This window comes from Podarcis erhardii, assembly GCF_964252035.2.
Source record: "Podarcis erhardii genome assembly, chromosome: 9".
NCBI classification, from domain to species: Eukaryota; Metazoa; Chordata; class Lepidosauria; order Squamata; family Lacertidae; genus Podarcis; species Podarcis erhardii.
In genome coordinates this window covers 79783650-79807911 of record NC_138512.1, presented here as the reverse complement: position 1 = coordinate 79807911, position 24262 = coordinate 79783650, and the positions used below count along the sequence as shown (strand labels likewise).

Genomic DNA, 24262 nt, shown 5'->3' with positions numbered 1-24262 from the left:
CAAGGTGGGGTTGGAGCTCTGGCCTCCCAGGCCCTAGAACAACACTGTAACCACTATGTGGCACTGCCTCTTCCTTGATGTATCCCAGTAGCTCATGAGAGAGTGATTCAAAAATGCCAGTCTTTCAAAGACGACCATGCTTTTCTTGGTGTGGTGTATAGTTAAACGGCGGAACTCCCTCGCTCAGGAGGCTGTCAAAAAAGAGAGAGGATTGGACAAATTGATGGAGAGGGCTATCTGTGGCTGCTAGCTGCAATGACTATGCTTTGCCTCCACATTTGGAGGCAGCGATGACTTTGAATCGCAGTTGCTGGAAACCAGAGGCGGGTTGTTCTTGCGTTTGAATTCTGATTGCTGGTTTCCCACGGGTGTTTGGTTGGCCTCTGTGAGAACAGAACACTGAGCCACCACACACGTCTTACATTCTTATGAGACTGTGTCAATAATAATAATAACAACAGTAATAATACCCTGGGACGCGGGTGGCGGTACCGCTCTGGCGGGAAGGTAAACAGCATTTCCGTGCGCTGCTCCGGTTTGCCAGAAGCGGCTTAGTCATGCTGGCCACATGACCCGGAAGCTGTACACCGGCTCCCTCGGCCAATAAAGCGAGATGAGCGCCACAACCCCAGAGTTGGTCACGACTGGACCTAATGGTCAGAGGTCCCTTTAATAATACCCCACCCATCTGGCTGGGTTGGTGGGTCGTGATGGAGAGATGCCACAACAGGAGGGTGTCTTTGAGTGCCCTTTGGGTTTAATTTGGCTTTTAAGGACAGCCTTGCTCAGGTCTGCTTTCTCCTCTCCTCCTCGCCCCAGGCTCCCATCTCTTGAAACCCCACAACAGACCCTGCTTAGCTGTGCTAAGGTGCTGGAACAGCCATGGGTGACAGTGGGGCAAATTGTCTCCCACCCCCAGCTTGCCCCCCTCCCCTGAATGGGCCCCTGTCTCCGAAATGCTGTGATGTAAGAGTGCCGATGGCCTCTGCCTTTGCTGCTTCGGAGAGAGGCTGTCTTGTTAGGGAAGGAGGTCTGGAAACAGGGTGTGCCCCTCTGCCAGTGGCAGGAAGGGAGAGCCCTTCAATTTCAGCCCCCTCCAGTTTCCTATTCAGGACTCCTGCGCAAGGCAAGACAGACCGGAAATGGCTTTCAGGTACATCTAAATATTTTTCTGCTTTGCCTCTGGAACAGAGAGAGGCTCCTCCCCACTCTCGCCCCCTCTGCACCAACAACACGCATTTCCCAAATCTCAGTAGGTGAAGGACGTCATGGGGGCAGGTTGAACGGGGAGCCCCCTCCACATCCTCCGACTTCATGGAGGGAGGGTGGTTCTCATAGTTCCTGTGAAATTACTTGGACAGTTTTTTATCTCAGCGGTTGTGCTCAGCTGTGGGTTTTGTAACCTGCACCTCTGGGCATGTGCAGAATGTTCAGGCTTTGTGGCCAAGACCCCGTGCAGGTGAGGCTTCCATGGAAGAAGGCACCTTCTCCAGGTAATAATAATAATAATAATAATAATAAGAAGAAGAAGAAGAAGAAGAAGAAGTTTTATTTATACCCCGCCCTCCCTGGCCAGAGCCAGGCTCAGGGCAGCTAACACCAGTAAAATTACAGTAAAAACATAATAGGGAAAAACCGCCAATTTAAAATACAGGTTAAAATGCAATTTAAAATGCAGCCTCATTTTATAAGTAGCCCATAGATCAAAACCACAAGGGGAGGGAAACATGAGGGTCAGACTGAGTCCAAACCAAAGGCCAGGCGGAACAGCTCTGTCTTGCAGGCCCTGCAGAAAGATGTCAAGTCCTGCAGGGTCCTGGTCACTTGTGGCGGAGAGTTCCACCAAGTTGGGGCCAGTACTGAAAAGACCCTGGCCCTGTTGTTGTTTAGTCATTTAGTTGTGTCCGACTCTTTGTGACCCCCTGGACCAGAGCACGCCAGGCCCTCCTGTCTTCCACTGCCTCCCGCAGTTTGGTCAAACTCATGCTGGTAGCTTTGAGAACACCATCCAACCATCTTGTCCTCTGTCGTCCCCTTCTCCTTGTGCCCTCCATCTTCCCCAACATCAGGGTCTTTTCCAGGCAGTCTTCTCTTCTCCTGAGGTGGCCCAAGTCTTGGAGCCTCAGCTTCAGGATCTGGCCTTCCAGTGAGCATTCAGGGCTGATTTCCTTCAGAATGGAGAGGTTGGATCTTCTTGCAGTCCATGGGACTCTCAAGAATCTCCTCCAGCACCAGAATTCAAAAGCATCCATTCTTCGGTGTTCAGCCTTCTTTATGGTTCAGCTCTCACTTCACTATGGTCCAGCCCTGGCCCTAGTTGAGATCAATCTAACCACCTTGTGACCTGGGACCTCCAAAGTGTTGTCATTTGTGGATGAGCCTGCTGGATGAGGCCAATGGCCCACCAGGTCCAGCTGGATGAGGCCAGGGGCCAACCAGAGCCACCCTGGCTAGGAGCCATTTATACCTTATCTTCTTCCAGGAATTTGCCTAATCGTCTTTTAAAGTCGGTGCTCATTAACTGCCTCCTGTGGGAGGGAGTTCCGCAGATTATGCAGAAGCACTTTTCTCTGCCCCAAGTCCAGCTTCGTTCTTTGCTGCAGAAAAGGGGGAAATAAATGGCAGAAGGATGCAGCCCGTCAGGGGGCTCAGCCAAAAGGTTCTTTCTGCAATGCCTCTTTCCGGAGATTGCTTCTGTGTGATTTCAGCAGAGGGGTCCCTTTCGGCCAGAGGCAGCCTTGGTGCCAGGGGCCTCACCCTCCAGCTGGAACCGTTTCCTTGAGAGGAGAGAATGGGTTCTGCCTCTCCGGGGCTGCCCTTTAATTATGGCATTTCCAGATTGCCAGGGTCAGGTGAGCCTGACGTTTCCAGGTGTTGGGGGCCTTCCGCTGTGCAGTGGTGCTCCTGCTACGCCTGCCTGCCTGGCCTTTGAAGGCTGTGCTCCCTGCTATGCAGCAGCCCCCCCCCCCTGCCCTTCTCAAGCATCTCCTTCCCTGCCCCAGGGCTGATCAGGCTGGTGACTGAAGGAAACTCTCTCCCCTCCCTGAACATTCCAAAGGCCAAGCAGGCGATGGCCCCGATCCTGCAGGAGTCCCTCTGAAATAAGGGGCGGGGAGCTCAGGGTGTACGTTCTTTCCTGTCCCGCGTAGCTTCTTGACCAGAATGCTGTATGCAAAGCAAGGGTTTTTTATTTTTTCCCCATTTTTAAAAATTGATTTTCAAAAATTCAAAACAAACAAACAAACAAACAAACATACATACATCCTGTGTAAATCTTGGTAACATTATTAAGTGACTTCCTCAAATCCCCTTGGTTGAATTTCATTATATTTCATTTTAACAGTTTTCCAAAATCGATTATTTAAAAAAATTAACTCGATCACTTAACATCTTTCATTCTCTCTAATTTAACTTTAAACATCTTGAATCTTATCCTTACATATTTATATCCTAAGCATATCTAATATTTGCAAGCTTTTCCTATTAAATTATCTTAACATATTTAGCTAAATAGTCTTTAAATTTCATTCATTCTTGGTATTCCTTCTGCTGCAATGCATCGCTTTTGCCTAACCCTCCCCCCCCCCCAGGAAGTAAGGGTTTTTTTAGGCAAAAGCAATGCATTGCAGCACTTTATTTGCATTATAGGATTTTGAAGAGTTGGGGGCGTCATCTAGTCCTTCCCCCTGCACTGCAGCCTTAGTCATTTCCTTTTTGCACAGAGCGTTGTCATCTCCTCAGGCGACACCCTTCCTTTCCCCCCACCCTTCTCTGTCCTCTGCCTTCTTCCACACAACAACCCTGTGAGGTAGGCTAGGCTGAGAGAGCATGGCTGGCCCAAAGTCACCCATTCAGCTTGCTGGCTGACTGGGGATTAATAATAATAATAATAATAATAATAATAATAATAATAATAATTTATTTATTTATGCCCTGCCCTTCCCGGTGCAAAGCTAGTGTGAGAGCCAGTGTGGTGTAGTGGTTAAGAGCGGTGGACTCGTACTCTGGTGAACCGGGTTCGCTTCCCCGCTCCTCCCCATGCAGCTGCTGGGTGACCTTGGGCTAGTCACACTTCTCTGAAGTCTCTCAGCCCCACTCACCTCACAGAGTGTTTGTTGTGGGGGAGGAAGGGAAAGGAGAATATTAGCTGTTTTGAGACTCCTTAGGGTAGTGATAAAGCGGGATATCAAATCCAAACTCTTCTTCAAAAACTGGGCTCAGGGCTGCTAACAACAAGTTTAAAATACTTGATTATAAAAGCAGCATAAAATACAGTGTAAAAACATGAATAATAATAAAATTCAAAAATCAATTTAGGGGAAATAAGCATTAGATAATCCCCAGGGCTAGCTGGCTGAATTGGTCCTACTTGGGCCAGCGAGGAGACCAAGGGAGAATTAGCTGTGCGATTTGAACTCGGGTCACCACAGCCGTAGTCCAAGACTCTTAACTGCAATGCCACACTGACTTTCTAGTCTCGGCTCTTTTCCAGGGGCCAAATGTGCCTGCCCAAATCTCTCTGTCTGGACTCTTGCCCCCCCCCATGGCCTCCTCCAGCCCTTTTGACTGGCTGGGATCAGCCCTTGAACCCTAATGATGCCTTGCGGACTTTCCTTCCTTGTAAGCACAGCTGTGATGTCCCATCTGTCATGTGTGATTTAGCTGAGATTCCTGCATTGCAGCGGGTTGGACTGGATGACCCCTGAGGTCCCCTCCAACTCTCCAATTCTATGATAAGACAGAGAGGGGTGTGAGCACAGAAGGGTCTGCCTGGCTGGAATGTGGGTATCCTATGGGTGGGTGCTAAGGCAACAACAAACACTTCTCTCTCGGCCCCTCTTGCTTTTGCTCCTTGCATCCTGAACCATCCACCTTGAGCATGCGGCCCTTGAACAGTTCTTCAGGAGGGCAATATGGCCCTCAGGCTGTCTTTGCTCCCCCTCCCCTGCACCTGGAGTTTGCCAATGTTCTCCGAAGTGTAGCACCCCTCTTCTGTGCAACGTCTTCTGCTGGCCTTAAGAGCATCTAATGCTCTGGCCCCACCCATTTAGCTGTGAACCCTGCATGCCAGGGGGTCGGACTAGATGACCTTTGGGGGGTCCCAGCTCCACAATTCCATGTTTTGGGCATCCCATTCAAGGCTGGGGCTCAAACTGCGCTCCTGTGCATGGCTTTGGAAAGAAAGAAAAACCAGCGATTCCACCTCTCTTGCCTGACTCGCAGGGTGCCAAGCGGCAGCTGAAAAAGCTGTTTTTGGAGTGTGTTTTTCCCCTCCTCCTCCTCCTCTCTCCTTTCTCCCCACTCCCCGCCCCATCTCCTGGGCCAAGTGCAAGGCCAGGGAGCCCTCTCTTTGTTTTCTGTTCCGCTAGAGCTGGCAGACTCCCGAGACATGCTCTCCTGCTTGCGATCGCGGCCCCAGCAGCCAAAAATACCGGCATGTAAGATTTGCAAGGCCACTGAACCATCAATTCGGGTATCCTGTCTTGAGCAGCGGCCAGGGCTGGAGGCCTCGGCGCAAGCGCTGTGTGGATGCGGCTTTGGAGCTCGCCTGTGTGTGAGGAGGAGGAGGAGGAGGAGGAGGTTGAGAAAGCGCTTTCAGAGTCTGGGTTCCTCGCTGCTACCGGGGGGAGCCTGAATCTGCCCGCTCTGATCGAAGCACATTGTTTGGGGGCTTAAGTTTTGAGCACTCGTCCTGTCTGTTCCTTTGGACATATCCAAAAGCTTAGCACAGTCCCCCTTTCCCTGTAAATTTACTGCAGAGGGTTGCCCAATTTGGAGTGCCTGGGAACTCTCCAAGCAGCTCCCGGGAATTGTGCTTGTTAGATTTGTTTTACTCGTTTTAACGGAGGAGCACATTTGGGCATGCCAGGCTGTGCGCCCCTGGACCTGCTCCCTCCATGGGAAAAAACAAATATGGGTGCTGTTATTATTATTCCTTCCATTTCCATACCGCTTCATATTTTTAAGGAAACAGATCTCAAAGCGATCTCCAAGCCGCATCAAAATATCAAATAAGTCGTTCCAAAATAATAATAAAAATTGCAGAAGAAGAATCAAATGCAAAATATTCATTCAAAGCAGTATAAAATAACAGGAAACTAAAACGTTATCTTAAATATGGTTTTTTTTTAAGCCAAGGTCAAGTATAGAACATACATTTAATGTAGCAAGAGTGATGATCTTTTTATCTTAAACATTTTGAAATAAAACATTCCTAAAGGTGGTGAAATGTAGAAGACACATTTAAAACAGCATGATGAGAATAAAAGGCCAGGGTTTGCGCACTGAAACTTCCACGCTCATAAAGTAGAAATGATGGGGCTGATTTCTGCTGCTGCTGCTACAAAGTGGGAGGGAATTAGAATCATAGAATCATAGAATCATAGAGTTGGGAGAGACCACAAGGGCCATCGAGTCCAACCCCCTGCCAAGCAGGAAACACCATCAGAGCACTCCTGACATATGGTTGTCAAGCCTCTGCTTAAAGACCTCCAAAGAAGGAGACTCCACCACACTCCTTGGCAGCAAATTCCACTGTCAAACAGCTCTTACTGTCAGGAAGTTCTTCCTAATGTTTAGGTGGAATCTTCTTTCTTGTAGTTTGGAGCCATTGCTCCGTGTCTGCTTCTCTGGAGCAGCAGAAAACAACCTTGAATCAAAGGCCCTGGGGTTTATTTTATCTTTTGCCATGTAGACACCTTTTCCCTCTGAGGAACTCAAGATGGTGTATGCATGGCTCTCGCCATACCCACAACAGCCCTGTGAGGCAGATTAGACTGAGAGGCTGCGGCTGGCCAAAGGTCACCCACTGAGCTTCATGGCTGAGTGGGAATTTAAAGCCAGGTCTCTCCCACGTCCTAGTACAACACATGAACCACTACAGTGCACTGGCACTCTTTACTTTGAGAATTGGTGCAGCATGGCCTGGAGTTGAATCTAGAATTGAGCCTTCAGGGCTGAGATGGTGCCCAGGCCGTGTGGGTCCTCCTGTGTGGCTTTTCCACCAGGGCGTCACTGGTGTGCAACTGAACTGTGGTGCACTATGTGCCGCGTGGCTCAGATGTGCACAGAAAGCAATAAGCCAGCCCACACAAGAAGGCCACTGTGGAGACTGGGGCCTCATCATCCTCTTAATTCTCCAATTTGTCAACATATTTTTGGAAACCTGGTCCGCAAAACAGTAGTCAGGCAGCTTGGCACCACCATACTGGTAAGAGTGAGATCACTGCTGTGATCTCATGAGCTGTGGACAGGAAGCATGTGCAAATAAGTCTCAGATGCGCATTAGTCTTTTGTGCTGCAGCAGTACATCCCTGGCTCAATTTCAGTGTGTTGTCCATTGTGGGCTCTGAGGATGCTGGAAGCATATCCAGGCACCCTTGGGGCTCCCTTGGGACCTGTAAGCTCTACCCACTAGTGCTTGCAGCCCTGCTGCTGTTCATCCCTTGGATCTCACATCCCAGGATGAAAGAGAGGCGAGTCAAGAGTGCTCGGCCTTGCCATGGGCAGCTGATTTCCTCTTGGCTCCCCCGAAACCTGGATTCACCTCTTCAGCATGCAAACAACTTGGAGGTTGAAGCGAGTTCAGTTGTTGTCCGAGGGCAGCTGATCACGTAAACAGGCCTGGTGTTGACTTTCGTTTGATGTTTCCACTTAAGAAAGCTTCCCTCTGCTGCAATTGTATAGAAGGGGGCTGAATATTTGCAGGAAGATTGTATCTGGCAACTGCAGCCGGGGATTTGTGTGGTGCCAGTCTCGATCTGAAATTTACTCTCCACCCAAAGGTCACCCGGAGGTCTCCCCTTTCTCCACCCCCCCTGCCACCCCGACCCAGAAAAAAAACAGCCAAACAAGAGGGAGGCTCTGAGGTTCCCAGCAAAGACTCTTGTGTCGCACATACCTGGAGCGCACTGTACATCCTGCCGCCGAGACACCGGTGCAAGAATGTTCTGCCTAAGGAAAACCATAAAGCTTGAAATATCCTGTTTTCATTCCACTCGGTGGCTCGGTTGGACGTTCAGAGTCGAGATCATTCAGCTCCTCTGTGGAGCAAGTGGCTTTTGGTGTTGGCAGCCGCAAGGGGCCTCAGGAGACTGGCAAAGGCATCTCTGCTCTTTAAAGGGCTGCCCCCTTTTGCACTGAACATCACTGCCCCGCAAAAAGCACATTAGGGCATCAAAAGAGGATTGGACCAATTTGTGGAGTTTGAATCCTGTTTGCATCTGGTTGGCTGGTGTGACAACAGGATGCTGGACTTGGTGGACCCCTTGGGCCTGATCCTGCAGGGCTACTCCATTGTTACAGCCTCCAGAATGTTCCAGTCTGGACGGCTTCACACCGATGATACCAGGAAAGGGTTTTTGGGTTACAGATCTAAGCTCACTTCCCAGGGTGTAAAATACAATTGAGTTCAAAGGGATCAATGTCTGATTAAACATACTTAGCAGGATTGCACCATTAATTTATCTTCCACGCCCCCCCCTTTACTGTTGGCCTTCTCCCTTTCCAGTGGGGGGGGGATTTGGGGCACAGACCTATCGCACAAATTTGCATCAGATTTGGAGATGCTGGTGCCGACCCATAGATGTCTCTGGACAAAGGAAGGTGGTAGGTGCCTTGTGGGAAACATGCACTTTGCAAGGTACCCTGTAAACATCCTTTTCTAATCTTTGTTTTTAAAAAAGTTTTGATAAAGGGAGTGGCAGGAGCTCCACAGCACAGCAAAAACATGAAAACAATTAAGACCCAGGATTTGCCCTCCCCCCCACAAAGACCACCACTCAAATTACAACCCTCCACCAAAAAAATTGCCAATACAAATGACCACAACTTTGAATAAATGTTATATGTTTCATAGGTTTAGTGCATTGAGTTCCTCCTCCTGCATTGCGGGCGGCGGACTGGATGACCCCGAGAATTCCTTCCATCTCTACAATTCCATGATTTTATGATGCTTCCCACACTTATGAAATGAATTCTGAAAACATGTGGATCTATTCCAAAGGGTTTTGAACACACACCCATAAAAAAAAAGCATCTTAGCTGTCAGATGATTAAAATTATGCATTACAATAAGCCACACCCTTTGCATAGCTGGATGTGTGAGTGCAAGGATTGGGCTGCAGGGCTGAGCGAAAACATTTTGTCACCCCCAAGCGCCTCCCCAGTATGATCCCAGAGGCATCTTTGGGATGAGAATTTCAGAAAGCGGGTGGCTGTTTATGAGGAAGGGCCACATCACAGCATCTTTTCCTTCCGTGCTGCCCTGGGATCGTGTGGTCTAGCTGCTTAGGCAGTAAAATGTCTTGGGGAAACCATTACGTCCTGCCTCTCAAAGGATCACCTCCATAAGTTGTCCCTGCTGCCCTGGCTGACGTGTAAAAGACGTTGTCAGGAGCGTCCAAGGGGACTGAAACTCCTCCAATGTCAAGAGACCTTTGCCTAACGCCACTCCAGAAAACTCGGATAGAGTGTCTCCAGCGGGCGTATAAAAATATCACCGTCTCTGTTCAATTTCTGCACTCGGAGACATAATAATTAACAACTGATTCCACAACTTCAAAAGCTCCCGGATTTCAGACATTCCTGCCGAGTGGCTCCAGGGTTGGTTTGGTTATAGAGTTCAGCGCAGCGTTCCATGTGAAATGGATCCCAGCCCTACCACAACGTGTGTGATGTTACTTAGCTTCCCCTGAGCGAGTCTGGGGCAAGACCACCTCTGTCGCCGTCTCCCAGGTAGCAGGGAAATGTGGGGAGGGAATGAAGCACAGTCTCACAAGGTCATGGGGGGCAAGGTGGGGTGGGTGGGTGGCAGAGGAGAACCTCTGGGTGGATTTAAGTGACCAGCTTCCCTGCCAAGTCGATGCGTGTTTAATTATTGGTTGCAAGGCTCAGGGCGGATAAAGTCATTTATTGTGCAGGGCATAGTTAATCTGTGGAACTCGCCTGTGCAGGAGACAGTGATGGCCACTGACTTTGTTGGCTTCAAAAGAGGATTAGACAAATTTATGGAGGAGAACAGGACTCTTGATGGGCTCCTAGCTCTGCTTGGCCTCCGCAACTGGAGGCAGAGATGCTTCTGAATCCCAGGTCTGGAAACCACCAGATGGGAGAGTGTCGCTCTTGTGCTCAAATCTTGCTTGCTGGTTTTCTGCAGGCATCTGGCTGGCCCCTGGGAGTGCAGGATGCTGGCCTAGATGGGCCACTGGCCTGATCCTGCAATCTCTTCTTAGGTTCTTCTTAGCATTTGCAGAAGACTCCCTTTCGATTGTGGAGAGACCCAGCCAATGATCACCTTTGTGGCCGCTTTGCGTGATAGATTAAAGACTTGATTGCTACATGGTGCATACAATCCGGATCCTTGATTATTTTTGCTAAATAAAGGCTCCATTTTTTGAACACTGCCCCCCCGACCACTTAGCAATAGCGTCGTTCCCCCTCTGCCAATATCTGTCTTCAGGTGTCACTGGGTGGCCTTGCAGAAGCAGAGGGCACGGTTTGGACATGTCTCCCCGTTCTTTCATCTCCGCTCCACTGGTCAGGTCTCTGCCTCTGCGATTCCCAGGACACCTGTGCAGTCTAGAAGGCAGCGGATGGCCTGTTGGGGTGGGGGTGCAGTGGGGGGGGGATAGGAAGAGCTATTCTGCAATTGCTCACTAGAGGGCGCAGGGGTATTAATCTACACAGGTGAGAGGGGAACGCAAAGAGCATGTTGGGATTTCCACAGTGGGATGGTTTTTCAGAGCCCTGCAAGGGGGTTGGAGGCAGACAGAGGGAGAGGGGGGACTCTGGCACCGCCGCCATTTTTACCCCGATCTGCTGAGAGGGGAAGGACCCTGTTAGGGGACAGGCTCAGTAGTCAGCATCTGCCTGGAAAGCAGGATACCGCAGGTACAATCCCTGCCTGCCTCTCCACATAGGTCTGGGAGACCCTCCCTGCCTGAAATCCCAGTCAGAGCCCGTGATCCTGAGCAGGTGGACCCAATGGTCTGACTCTGTATGCAGTGCAGCCCAGACCTCTCACGGGGTTCCATTTCCCTGCTGAGCTACCCAGAGGACTTCTGCCATTAGGTGGTATATAAATATTGGAAGTAAATAAAAAGAGGAAGCAGAAATGTGGCTGACCACCTGCACCTCTTTGCCTTCCCTCTTGGCAGGCTTCCTTTCCTACAGGGAGACCGTAAGAGGCTGCTGGATCAGGCCCACCTAGGCCACCATCTGTTCCTGTCCCCTCTCCACAGCCAAAGGCAGCGATGTTTCTGAAAAGCTGTTGCTGGAAAGCTCAGCAGGAGGAGAGAGGGCTCCTGAGCTCTGATCCTGCTGGTGGGACATTGGGTGTCCCTTTTGGAGAAGGTCAAACTCTGGCCTCAGATCCCAGAACAGACTCCATTTCACTGTTTGTTCATTTCTAATGCAGGGAAGCTTATGCCTCCCACCAGGACTTGGGTATTATAGACCCCTAAGTGAGGACAGAATTTGACGCCCCCCAAATATTTATGTTCACATTCACAATATAGTCATACCTCAGGTTACAGATGCTTCAGGTTGTGTTTTTTTGGGTTATGGACCACCGAAATCTGGAAGTTACCAGAACGGGTTACTTCTGGGTTTCAACGGCCGCGCATGTGCAGAAGCACTGAATTGCAACCTGTGTGTGCACAGATGCGCCGCTGCAGGTTGCGAATGTGCATCCCGCATGGATCACGTTTGCAACCCGAGTGTAAGGATCTTCACAGTAGGTACCTGTATAAATATATTATTATTTACTGCCCCCTGGGCTTGGCGTCCCCAGACTGCCCTAAATCTGGTGTTGCGCCCATCCCACCTAGGAATGCGTAGCGAGTCAGGCTTAGCCCTCCTTATGAAGCAGGCATTGTTGGCGCTGAGGCAAAGGCCATTAAAAAACGGGGGCTGTTATTTGACTAAACAAAACCAGAAGAGAAGGCGCCCCGTGCCGTGGCAGGGCAGAGCTGCGTCCAAGAAACAGTTCCTTTTCCTGGGCAGATCCCAGTGGCTGAACAGATCTGTGTGCCTGGCTCGGGGAGGGAGTTCTCTCTCCCGCACAGCTTGCAAAGCGAGGCTCTTGGAGCAAGGATCTCTCCAGCCCTGCAAGCGGAGAGGTCCTTGCTTTCTCTGCCTTCCCAAATCTCCAACCCCCCACCTCGCAAGTCCTCCTTGACACGAGCCAGATTCCTGGAGACGGCTGCATCGCACAGGACCGCCTGAGCTTTACCTTGGCGCGTGCTCCCCGCTGCTACTGGAGCTGGGGGGCCCAGATCACGGTGGTGGCGGCAGCAGCGTCGCACATGTCAGTTAATAAAAAGTAAGCAAACATTCCCCTTCCGCCCAGGATTCAGGGAGGAGGGAGGGCGAGAGAGGCAACGCAGGGCAGAACATAAATATCAGGAGAGGCTGCTGGCTGCAAGAGAGAGGCCATGGGAGCCTTGAAGGAGATCAGAGGAGCCTGCAGGATCAGGCCAATGGCCCTTAAGGTCCATAAATAGCAACACCCTAGAGGTCCCGGGCCCTGAGGAAGTCAGATGAGCCTCAACCAGAGCCAGGACCTTTTCAACACTGGCCCCGGCCTGGTGGAACGCTCTGCCTCATGAGACCAGGGCCCTGCAGGATCTGATTTCTTTCTGCAGGGCCTGTAAGACAGAGTTGTTCTGCCTGGCCTTTGGCTTGGAATCAACTTGATCCCCTCCCCCTCTTTCCTTTTTCCTTTCTCCTTCTATGATGGAACTCCTATTTGGGGACTTCCCTGGCTTTTTTCTGGCCCACGTAGGACCAGTCTGGATAGTTGGCCTTGGTGAAGATTTGACGTTTTCATCCCCAAAAAAGTTTTTGATTTGAGTTTCTACTGAAATGAGGCTGCATTTTAATGTTGCATTTTAATCTTGTTTTTAAGTTGTATTTCAATCAATTATTTTTATATTTGGTGTTAGCCGCCCTGAAACGGTCTTGGCTGGGGAGGGCGGGGTATAAATAAAATTATTATTATTATTATTGAGTCCAGCATCCTCTTCTCACAAAGGCCAACCAGATGACCCAAGCGGAAACCCACAAGCAGTATCCACGCACAAGAGGAACACACAACATACTCGCCTCCTGTGGCTTCCAGCGACTGGTCTTCAGAAGCATTGCTGTGGAGACAGAGCATAACTATCATGCCTAGGAACCACTGATGGCCTCCATGAGCTTGTCAAATCCTCTTTTAAAGCCATCTTTAGAAGGAGATGTCTGTTGATGGCTCCTAGCCAAGATGGCTGTGCTCTGCCCTCCACAGTTGGAGGCAGCAAGGCTTCTGAGTATCATTTGCTGGATCCATGCGAGGAGAGAATCCTGCTCTTGGGCTTATGTTCTGCTCCCTGGCTTCCCACTGGCATTTATTTGGCTGCTCTGAGAACAGGATCCTGGGCTCCATGGGCCTTGAGCTGGCCCAGCAGATGCTCTTCTGATGTCTTCATGCAAGTTCCATAGTTTGTGCTATGTGAAGAAGTATCTTATCCATCCTTTCTTGGTGTTCAGATATCTGGGTCATCAATGCCATTCCCTCCACTCCTTCCCAATGAAACCCTCGGCCAGGGGTGGCCAGGCTGGACCAAGACATTTCGCTGTGCCAGGGCTCTGGTATTCAGAAGCATTATTGCTGCTGCCAACTGTGAAGGCAGAACATCGCCATTGTGGCTAGTGACCATCCATAGACCTCTCCTCCATGAATTTCTCTAATTCTTTTTCAAAGGCATCCTGTGGGAGAGAGTTCCATAGATTAACTTGGCACTGAGTGAAGAAGGACTTTCTTTTGTCCCTCCTGAATCTGTCAACTTCATTGGCCATCCATGAGTCCAAGAGTTAGGAGAGAGGGAGAAAGCATTTTTTCTCTATCCACATTTCCCATGCTGCGCATAATTTTGCGAACTTCTCCAACGTTGCCTCCTACTTGCCTTTGCCCAAACCCTGCAACCTTCCTTTGTAGGGGAGCTGTGTAACTGGGCCAGTGATTCCTGCCTGTGCCCAATGGCAGCCAAGGAACAATGTCTGTTCCACTGTCGAACTATGAGAAAGTTTTCCCTGGTGTTTTCCTGATATACCTGTCCCTTCCATTTCAGGTCTTCTCCAAAATCTTCAGCCATGAAGCCCTGGAGAGCTACCTGCCCAAGATCCAGCTGGTGATCCAGGACACCTTGAGGGCATGGAGCAGCAACCCGGATCCCATCAATGTCTACTACGAAGCCCAGCAGCTCACCTTCCGCATGGCCATCCGGGTCTTGCTGGGCTTCCGGATCCCGGACGAAGACCTCAGCCAGCTCTTTGAGGTCTACCAGCAGTTCATGGAGAATGTCTTCTCCTTGCCTGTGGACCTGCCTTTTAGCGGTTACCGGAAGGTAAGAGATGTCTTGGTCAGGAGAAGTGGCTTGGAAGAAGAACACCATGGCCTACAGAAGGCACTGGGTTCGATCCTTGGGATGAAAGTGACCAGTTAAGCAGGCGATGGGAAGGGGAGCTGTCTCTGTGCCCAAGACCCCGGAGAGCTGTCACCAGGCAGAGTACATAGCATGGGAATATACTGACCTCACTATTAGGTAGTGTTCAGAGCATCTTGGAGCATGTCCAAATGGCTCTGATTTTGGAGGGTCGGCTGGGCTGTTTGCTCTCCCTCTCCCTGCAGGTGTTGAGTGCTTCACCTGCTGATGCTGTGATTCCTGCATTGCAGGGGGCTGGAGCAGATGATTTTGGGGTTGCTATCAGGGCCATCTTAAGCATATCCGGGGCTGTGGTGCAAAGATCCCCCCGGCGCCCCCCTGGCAACTCCAAAACAAGAGAGGTGGTGGTGGAAAATGTCCTCTGCTTCCCCCACCACCCTGATCCACGGCATGGCGGCGGTGATCAAGCAGGAAAATGTGCTGGCAGACATGTTGTCTGGCGTCGGGGCGCCCAAGAAGGCAGCCTGAGAAGGCTGCTCACCACCTTTCGCCAGGAAGCAAGAGGAGGACAACGACCAGGAGCAGGGCCATCTCTAGCAGTTGCAGAGGCTTGGGAGGGCGCTTCGCTTCCTCAGGAGGCTTGGGAAGGAAGCTCCATGCTCACCAGCCATATAGTTGGTGGGGCGCAACTGGCAGGCATGCAGGGAAAGGGGAGGCTGCTGGCAAAGCCACACAGCTCCCCTACTCACTAGGGCGCCCCTGAGAGGCCGGTGCCCTGGCGCAACGAACCACTAACACCAATGGGAAAGACAGCTCTGGTTGCTATACTTCTGTGATGCTCCAGGAGAGGCTGGAGTTGAGAGTGAGAAGAGTGCAGGAGGTGGGCTTTGCTCTGTGGCAGCAGCTCTGCCTGGGTTCCAACCTCCTCCTTTTTCCTCCAGGGAATCCGTGCTCGAGAGCTGTTGCAGAAGAGCTTGGAGAAAGCTATCCGGGAAAAGCTGCAGAATACGCAGGGCAAGGACTACTCCGACGCCCTGGACCTCCTGATCGAAAGCGGCAAGGAACACGGCAAGGAGCTCACCATGCAGGAACTGAAGGTGGGTCGAGACTGGGAGGCCGGGAAGAGGCAGCCGAGGTGGCCGCAAGGAGCCCTGGGCTCTTGTTCTTGCACAGGATAAACATGACCTCTCTTGCAATGAAACAACATGGTTGGGGGGAAGGGCTGTAGTTCAGTGCCAGAGCATCAACTCTGCATTCAGGTTCAGTCCTCAAAAGTAGCTCTAGGTAGGTTGGGAGAGAACCTTGCCTTGAACCCTGGAGAGCTTCTGCCGGTCAGTGTAGACAATATTGAGGTAGATGCGTTGCAATGGTCTGACTCTGCATAAAGCAGCTGCCTATGTTGCTCTAATAATAATAATAATTTTTATTTATACCCCGCCCTCCCCAGCCAAGACCGGGCTCAGGGTGGCTAACACCAAAAATAAAAACAATTGATTGAAATACAACATAGAAACAAGATTAAAATGTAACATTAAAATACAGCCTCATTTCAGTAGGAACTCAAATCAAAAACTTTTTTGGGGATGAAAACGTCAAATCTTCACCAAGGTCAACTATCCAGACTGGTCCTACGTGGGCCAGAAAAAAGCCAGGGAAGTCCCCAAATAGGAGTTCCATCACAGAAAGAGAAAGGAAAAAGAGGGGAGGGGATCAAGTTGATTCCAAGCCAAAGGCCAGGCAGAACAACTCTGTCTTACAGGCCCTGCGGAAAGAAATCAGATCCCGCAGGGCCCTGGTCTCATGAGGCAGAGCGTTCCACCAAGTTGGGGCCAGTGTTGAAAAGGCCCTGGCTCTGGTTGAGGCTAATCTGACTTCCTTAGGGCCCAGGGCCACTAGGGTGTTGCTCTTTATGGACCTTAAGGTCCGCCATGGGGCAGACCGGGAGAGGCGGTCCTGTAGGTACGAGGGTCCTCTGCCTTCCCATAGCAACTTGGCCAACCTTCTCCAGACTGGGGACCTCTAGGTCATTTGGATGCTAAGTCACAACAGCCTCCAGTCAACACCAGCCATGCTCTCATCTGAAGAACCTGGAGGCAGCAGGCTGGGCTTCCCTCTCCTATACTACCACCGTGAGAAATGGTTTCTTTAGGAGAGGAAGCCCTGCGCCTTGTCTGGCTTTGCGCATCAGTTCAGCTCTTGATATGCCCTGCTGTCTGTCGCTGTCATTGCTGCTTCTCACCTCCAGGGGGGCTGGGGAGGTTGGGGGTCACAGGCCCTGAGTGGGTGGGTGGGTGGGGTGGAGCTCATCTCAGCCCTGCTCAGTTCAGGGGCTTTTGATGCTGGTGGTCTCATGGCTGCTCTGCTGAACAGCATCAGCCACAATGGCTCACGTGCTTTTAATCGTTTTTATTTAGGTGATTGTTTCTGGCAATCTGGTGATTGGTTTTATCGCATTGTTTTGTTTCTGATGTGTTTCCTGCTCCGGGTTCCTTTGGGAGGGAGGGCAAGTAATAAATTCAGTCAATCACTCACTCAATCAAAATGTGTAAAATCTGTTGGAACTTTAAGGGAAGTTAAAAGGATTCATTTATTTTTTAAAAAATGTATACACCGCTTGGCTGTAAAAAGAAAGAAAGAAAGAAAGAAAGAAAGAAAGGAAGGAAGGAAGGAAGGAAGGAAGGAAGGAAGGCACCTTAAAGCAGTTTACAAAGAGAACAAAATCAGTAAAAACAACTCATTGAAACGTTCACCTAAAAATGTGCACCCACATTTTACATGTCTGGGGAGCCTTGTCTAAGCAGGCAGCAGAAAGAGTACATGAATTGCCTGCTTGGTCTCAATAGGCAGGGAGTTCCAGGGTTTAGGTGCTGCCACACTGCAAGACTGAGTGCTTCCCAAATGTGGGTCGGGTATTATGTGGGCCTTCAAGAGTGCCAGTTTCACAGGCTAAAGTGGTCCAAGGGGCAAGGCAAACTTTGATAAGGGGAATGAAAATCCCTCCAGCCCCCCAGAGGGCAAGCATGCTGCTTCCCTGGTGCAAAAGCATTCCTATAATGCAGGGGCGCCAGAATGCCAGAATGGGGATTTGAACCCACGACTCCATGGGTCTGACCACACCATGCTGGCTCTCTCTCACTCTCTCACCCATAACACACGTCTCTCTTTGCCTTTCAGGACGGCACCCTCGAGCTGATCTTTGCCGCCTATGCCACTACGGCCAGCGCCAGCACCTCCCTGATCATGCAGCTCCTGAAGCACCCCAGGGTGCTGGAAAAGCTCCGGGAGGAGCTGAGGAGCAAAGGCATCCTTCACAATGGGTGCCTCTGCGAGGGCTCCCTCCAGCTCGACACCATCGGCAGCCTCCTCTACCTGGACTGCGTCATCAAGGAGGTCCTGCGGCTCTTCACCCCCATCTCTGGAGGGTACCGGACGGTGCTGCAGACCTTTGAGCTGGATGTGAGTATGGAGACCTGCCTTAGAACCCATCTCTGGCTCGCTGCGTGAGGAAGGGGCCTGGCAGGAGATCTGCTGCACGGGGCGTGGAGTTCAGTTCTGTATGGAGCAGAGCGCCTTGCACACGGTGCCTGCATTGATTTGCTTCCCTTGTTGCTTTTCCACAAAGGTCTCCCTAGGCGACACGCCTACCGAAATGGAAATTCACCAAATGCACAGCAGCTTAAAGGGATCCCTATAAAGTGATCTGGTTCCCAGCCATGAGGGCTGTGCTCTGCCTCCATCGTCAGAGGCAGCGATGCTTCTGAATAATTTCGTTGTTGTTGTTGTTTAGTCGTTTAGTCATGTCCGCCTCTTCGTGACCCCCTGGACCAGAGCACGCCAGGCACTTCTGTCTTCCACTGCCTCCCGCAGTTTGGTCAAACTCATGCTGGTAGCTTTGAGAACACTGTCCCACCATCTCGTCCTCTGTCGTCCCCTTCTCCTTGTGCCCTCCATCTTTCCCAACATCAGGGTCTTATCCAGGGAGTCTTCTCTTCTCATGAGGTGGCCAAAGTCTTGGAGCCTCAGCTTCAGGATCTGTCCTTCCAGTGAGCATTCAGGGCTGATTTCCTTAAGAATGGAGAGGTTTGATCTTCTTGCAGTCCATGGGACTCTCCAGAGTCTCCTCCAGCACCAGAATTCAAAAGCATCAATTCTTCAGCAATCAGCCTTCTTTATGGTCCAGCTCTCACTTCCATACATCACTACCGGGAAAATATATGAACAAACTCATTCATATATATACATATATATATATATATGTATATATATCCCGCCCTCCCCAGCCAAGACCAGGCTCAGGGCGGCTAACACCAGGTATAAAAAAAAATGATTAAAATACAAGTTAAAGACAAGATTAAAATACAATATTAAAATGTCCATTGCTGGAGACCACAGCCGGGGGGGGGGGGGAGAGGGCTCATGGGCTCAGATCCTGCTTGGAGGTTTTTCATAAGGGGCACCTGATGTATCTTAAATATGACATTTAATTGGTGAAACTGTAACCAGTCTGTTAATAAGTCTCTTATCTCATCATTGTATTTTCATATTTCTTTGGAAGCTGCCCAGAGTGGCTGGGGAAGCCCTGCCAGATGGGCAGGGTATAAATAATAAATTATTATTATTATAAACTTTTAGTTTATTTGTACCCTTTCTTTGCAAAACTAAAAAAAAGTCTTGTGGGAAAAAAAAGAACAAATGCTAAATCATTCAAAAGAACCAGGCAGAGGGCCTTCTCGGTAGTGGCACCCACCCCGTGGAACGCCCTCCTATCAGATGTCAAGGAAATAAGCAACTATCTGACTTTTAGAAGACATCTGAAGGCAGCCCTGTTTAGGGAAGATTTTAATGTTTGATGTTTTATTGTGCTTTTAATATTCTGCTGGGAGCTGCCCAGAGAGGCTGGGGAAACCCAGCCAGATGGGAGGGCTATAAAGTATTATTATTATTATTATTATTATTATTATTATTATTATTATTATTATTATTCTGCAGTAAACTGAAAACAGATTCAAACCGAATTTAAATTGTCCTCCTCCTCCTCCTCCTTCTCCACAGGGCTTCCAAATCCCCAAAGGCTGGAGCGTCATGTACAGCATCCGGGACACTCACGACACGGCTCCCGTCTTCAAGGATGTGGACGTGTTTGACCCCGACCGCTTTGCCCAGGGCCGCACGGAAGACAAAGACGGCAGGTTCCACTACCTTCCTTTTGGCGGAGGCGTAAGGACCTGTCTGGGCAAGCACCTGGCCAAGCTGTTCCTCAAGGCTCTGGCCATCGAGCTGGCCAGCACCAGCCGCTTTGAGCTGGCCACCAGAACTTTCCCCCGCATCACGCTGGTGCCTGTCGTCCACCCGGTGGACGGGCTCAAGGTCAAGTTTTTCGGACTCGACTCGAACCAGAACGAAATCTTGACAGAGACAGAAGCCATGCTGGGCGCCACTGTGTAAACCGGACCCTCGGTTTGCTTTCTCTTGGTTGGGGAGGTTGAGGGCCCCCAGAATGGAGGAATGGAAAGGGAAAAGCCCAGCTTGCCATGGACGATGGAGACCTGCCGCCTGACACCTCTTGGACAAAGCCTTCTCTGACGAATATGCCAAAACGACGGTGGCGCCTTAGCGCGAGGGGAGGGCAGGCGGGGAACAGGTTGCGGAGACCAGCTGGATGGATTCTGTTTTGTTTTGTTTTGTTTTGTTTTAAGACTAAGCAGAAGGGGATTGTCTTGGCTATAAACAGTACGTAAATGTTAATATATGCACATATATATAAATATATATAAATATATAAATATAATCCGAAACAGAAGCATTTCTGTTGCAAGGAGATGTTCCTCGCTGCTCCTGCTGCTGCTGTCTGCTGCTCTTTCTCGGGGTTCAGGACCCCCTGCTTTTTGCTGGCCCCCTGAGGTCTGGGTGTCCTGCCCTTCTGTCAGAAGCCTTACCTGGCCGGGGTCGGGGTAGCGAGTGACCTCTGGCGGATCCTGACCTTTGAAGCATCAGTGTTAAACTGGTCAGTGACCTGCGACAGCATTTGGGGAATATCTTTTTTTATTTTTGCTTTCTTTAGAGAGAGCGGCCAAGAGGACGCCCTCCGTGGGGTCTGGCTAAAATCAGTATTGTGTGTTGGTGGGAGGAATACCTGTTTGCGTTGCCATAGTGGTGGCTTTGCTGCACCCCATGGCTCCAGGAGGTACAAGGATGTCAGCTTAAACAGGGCCTGGTGTTGGAACTGCTATACCATTAGTATTCATGCTCGCAGGGCCTCAATACCACATTGATGCTCAGCTCCTTGTGTGCTGAAGACGCATGTGGGGATGTTGTCAGAAAAACGGCTGAGGAAGAACATGGATTAAAAAAAAATATCCAGAGGTTTAGGCATAAGTTAGGAGCCCATCTTCAGCAGAGCTTGGGGGGACTTTGGAGTCCATGCATTTGAGACTCCTTGGCCTGTTCTTCCAGCTGATTTTAAGACACCTGTTTTAAAATCACTGCTGTGGAAGTGTAATATTGAAGAACTGACCTGTGGACTCCCCTGAGAAGAAGCTTTTCTGTGTCTGGGGAGCACCAAAACTCTCTGATCACCAGCCAAATTTCAAAGCCTGTGGCCACCTCCTAACTATGAAGACGAGGGTCAGTGACAAATGTTGAGAATGGGGTTCAGGAGCAAAATACGGTTTTCTGGAGCTGATTCTCTGCCGCCCATGTTGAAATCCTCTGTTGGTCCTATCCTGCCATCCACCATCCAACCCAAAGCCATGGTGATCATTGCATAGACTTCCCTTAGGCACAGTTGAGTGTTTAATGTGCTCTTGCGCCCTTAAGCCAAACTGTCGTTACTTTGCAAGAGAGAGAACCCACACACTCTCACACACCCTGCCATGGGGAAAGCCCCCATCCCTCGTTCCCCCCATCTATTTAAGGAAATTTCTATTTAAGGAAATGGGTTTCCAATCAATTAGCCACATTTCTGGGGCCATCCTTTGAATTCAGAACAATGGTTGCCCACATTGATAGCCATGTTTACCACCAGGTTGTTGTATTTGCTTTTGAAAAAATAATAATATTATTATTGACCCAAGTAGTTGCTCTGACGTGTTGCAGGCTCTCAGATCCCATAAGCTCCTCATCAGTTGCGGGAGTTCAGAACCAGTCATGTCTGAAAGCAAAGTTCCAAACCGTGGAGAAACAGGGTAAATTCTGGCGGCGCTTTCTGTGCAGCTGAAATACTTTTGAGCAGTCCTCCCTGGTTAGCTGTGGCCAGTCAAGGGAGTTCAGGCCATGCCCAGTTTGCAGGGAAACTCTCAAAGCCCCCGGGACTTGTGGATTGCAGGAAGCAAGCAAGCAAGGAATATTATTCCTTTATCAAAGCCAATTCAAATGCCAAATCATTAGCTGCCATCTAGTGGGTTGGACTAACACACCTCAGAGGGTTGTTTTGGGGACAAAATGGTGGGAGGGGGCAAACCATGCAGGCTGCCTGGAACTCCACGGAGGAAAAAGTGGTATATAAATGTAAGAAATAAATGAAAAAATAGGCAAATAAATAACTTCCTTGACGGGCTTGAGCCCTGGCACTTTCCCCACCCAAAAATTAACCACTGCATGCTCAGGGCCTGACTTGAGCTGTCGCTGCCCTTCAGAAGTTTGGGGCAAAGCATTTTGGGGGCACAAGGCTGGTCTGCTCTGCTTCCATCCTCTTTTTCACTCCTGGTGAGGCATAAGTCACGGAATAGGATTGCAAACCCTGCTTTAGCTGAGATTCCAGTGTGGTGTAGTGGTTAAAAGCAGTATACTTGTAATCTGGGGAACCGGGTTCGCGTCTCTGCTCCTCCACCTGCAGCTGCTGGGTGACCTTGGGCCAGTCACACTTCTCTGAAATCTCGCAGCCCCACTCACCTCACAGAGTGTTTGTTGTGGGGGAGGAAGGGAAAGGAGAATGTTAGCCGCTTTGAGACTCCTTAAAGGGAGTGAAAGGCGGGATATCAAATCCAAACTCTTCTTTCTGCATTGCAGGGGGTTGGACCAGATGACCCTCTGGTCCCTTCCAACTCTACCGTTCTATGATTCTAAAGATAAATCCACCTTAGCCCTTTGTTTCCGTTAACCAGATCAGCTCTGGCTTCCCTTTCCCCCTCCCTAAGATTTCCCAACCTGTTTGCTCCCGCAACACAGCAGATCTATGCTATCCACAGATATATAAAAGTGCTGAGGTTTGTGTTGGATGGGCAACTTGTGAGGCTGGTTGCTGGGCTGGCAGCAGGAACATTGTTGGGGGGGGCAGTCAGTGAAGCCGCTTGCCCTTTTGAGGGGCGCATCCCACAATCCCACAATCCTTTGCAGAGGGTGCGCGGGCCAGCGATGGGGCAGTGGTCGACCCAGGCATGGCAAGGAAAGTGGAGCATGAAAATACATGCGCTGATGGGAAGCAGAGGAAAATACATGCTCACTGCAAGTTGAACAGCCCACCAGAAGATGGACAAATAATGGGGGGGGAGGGGAGAAATATAAGAGGCATACATTTATAAACTTTATATATATATGCATACGTGTGCGTTGTATCTAGGCAAGGATAGCTCCTGTTTGATTTACCATTCCTAACTAATATAACTTGACTAAAAAAAAGAAAAGATATTAAAATTGTTACTGCAGTTTGCAGGATGAAGCACTTTTGAGTCTCAGAATATGTGTCTTGTCTTGTGTGTCTTTTTTTAATTTGCTGGCACAGTTCCAATTTGCTATATTATTTTATACACAAAGGTGGCGTGGTGTTTTTGTTTTTTGGTCTGAGTTTATAAACTTATTATTGTTATTGTTATTGTTATTGTTATTATAAGTACTATTTTTGTTATAATTCAAAATAGATATTTAGTATAAAAAAAGTTCGCCTGTTTCTTTTTTTGTAAGAAAGAAAATATTTGTTATTTAGTAAAGTATGGAATATCTCACCCCTGCTCTGCCTCCTTCTTTATTGTAAAACAACAACAAAGAAAAAACTTGTCTGCAAGGGAAAAGAAAGCAATTAATATGGTTTTATTTGCATGTGGCCCAATATGGAAGGAGTTGCAGGGGGGTGGGCTTTTCCTGTGCCACCCCCATGGTCCTGAATGGTTGGAGTGCCCTTTCCCTAAGGGATATGCAGGAGATACTCCCCCCTTGCCATTGCTCATATTGTGTCTGTCGTTTCTTAATATTGAAAGAAATAAGCACCTGTTGGGTAGGGGTATTTCACGGTGACGTGTGAAGACGTGCTTTGTGTCATGTGGTTTCTTCATGTGTATATAATATTGAGATTGGTCTACCTGGAATCTCCATTTCTCTTGCAAACGCTCGGCTGAAAGAACCGGGAGCCCTGCTGCTTTGCTTGGAGTGGGGCCTCCCGTCGATTTCACTGGGGGCGTCCCAGCAAACCCGCCCCTGTGACGTGTTGAATAAATGGATGTTGTGTATTTCGTGATCTTATAAGGGGGAAAAAATATCAATGTGGCTATTTTATAGACTTCCGTAATAATAAAAAAATGTTGAATCTCCAGACCTTACTATTGTCCTTTGTTTCAAACTTGAATCAGTTGTTCTTCCTCTCTCACAACGCTAGAAGCTTGTGGGTGCCCAATGTAGCTGAATTCTGGAAGATTCAGGTCAGATGAGGGAAAGGCCTTCTTTATGCAGAGCAGAGTTAAACTGTGGAACTCCCACCCACAAGAAGCAACGATGAGTAGTAACTTGGAGGGCTTTAAAAGACAATTAGACCGATTTATGGAGGAGAGGCCTGCCAGTGGCTACCAGTCATGGTGATTTTACTCTGCTTCCACATTTGGCTATACTTTTTTTTAAAAAAAAAACATTGA

At 49.5% G+C, this 24262-nt stretch overlaps 1 protein-coding gene across 1 annotated transcript in view; it reads left to right on the top strand.

Annotated features, from left to right (window-relative positions):
- Positions 1-23946, top strand: part of CYP26B1 (cytochrome P450 family 26 subfamily B member 1) — a 32097-nt gene extending 8151 nt beyond the window's left edge. The window contains exons 3-6 of the mRNA XM_081876991.1: positions 14109-14384; positions 15365-15520; positions 17598-17879; positions 19476-23946. Coding sequence (XP_081733117.1) covers positions 14109-14384; positions 15365-15520; positions 17598-17879; positions 19476-19868 — 1107 coding nt within the window. The 3' untranslated portion in view covers positions 19869-23946. The remainder of the gene's footprint in view (positions 1-14108; positions 14385-15364; positions 15521-17597; positions 17880-19475) is intronic.
- Positions 23947-24262: the final 316 nt, after the last annotated feature.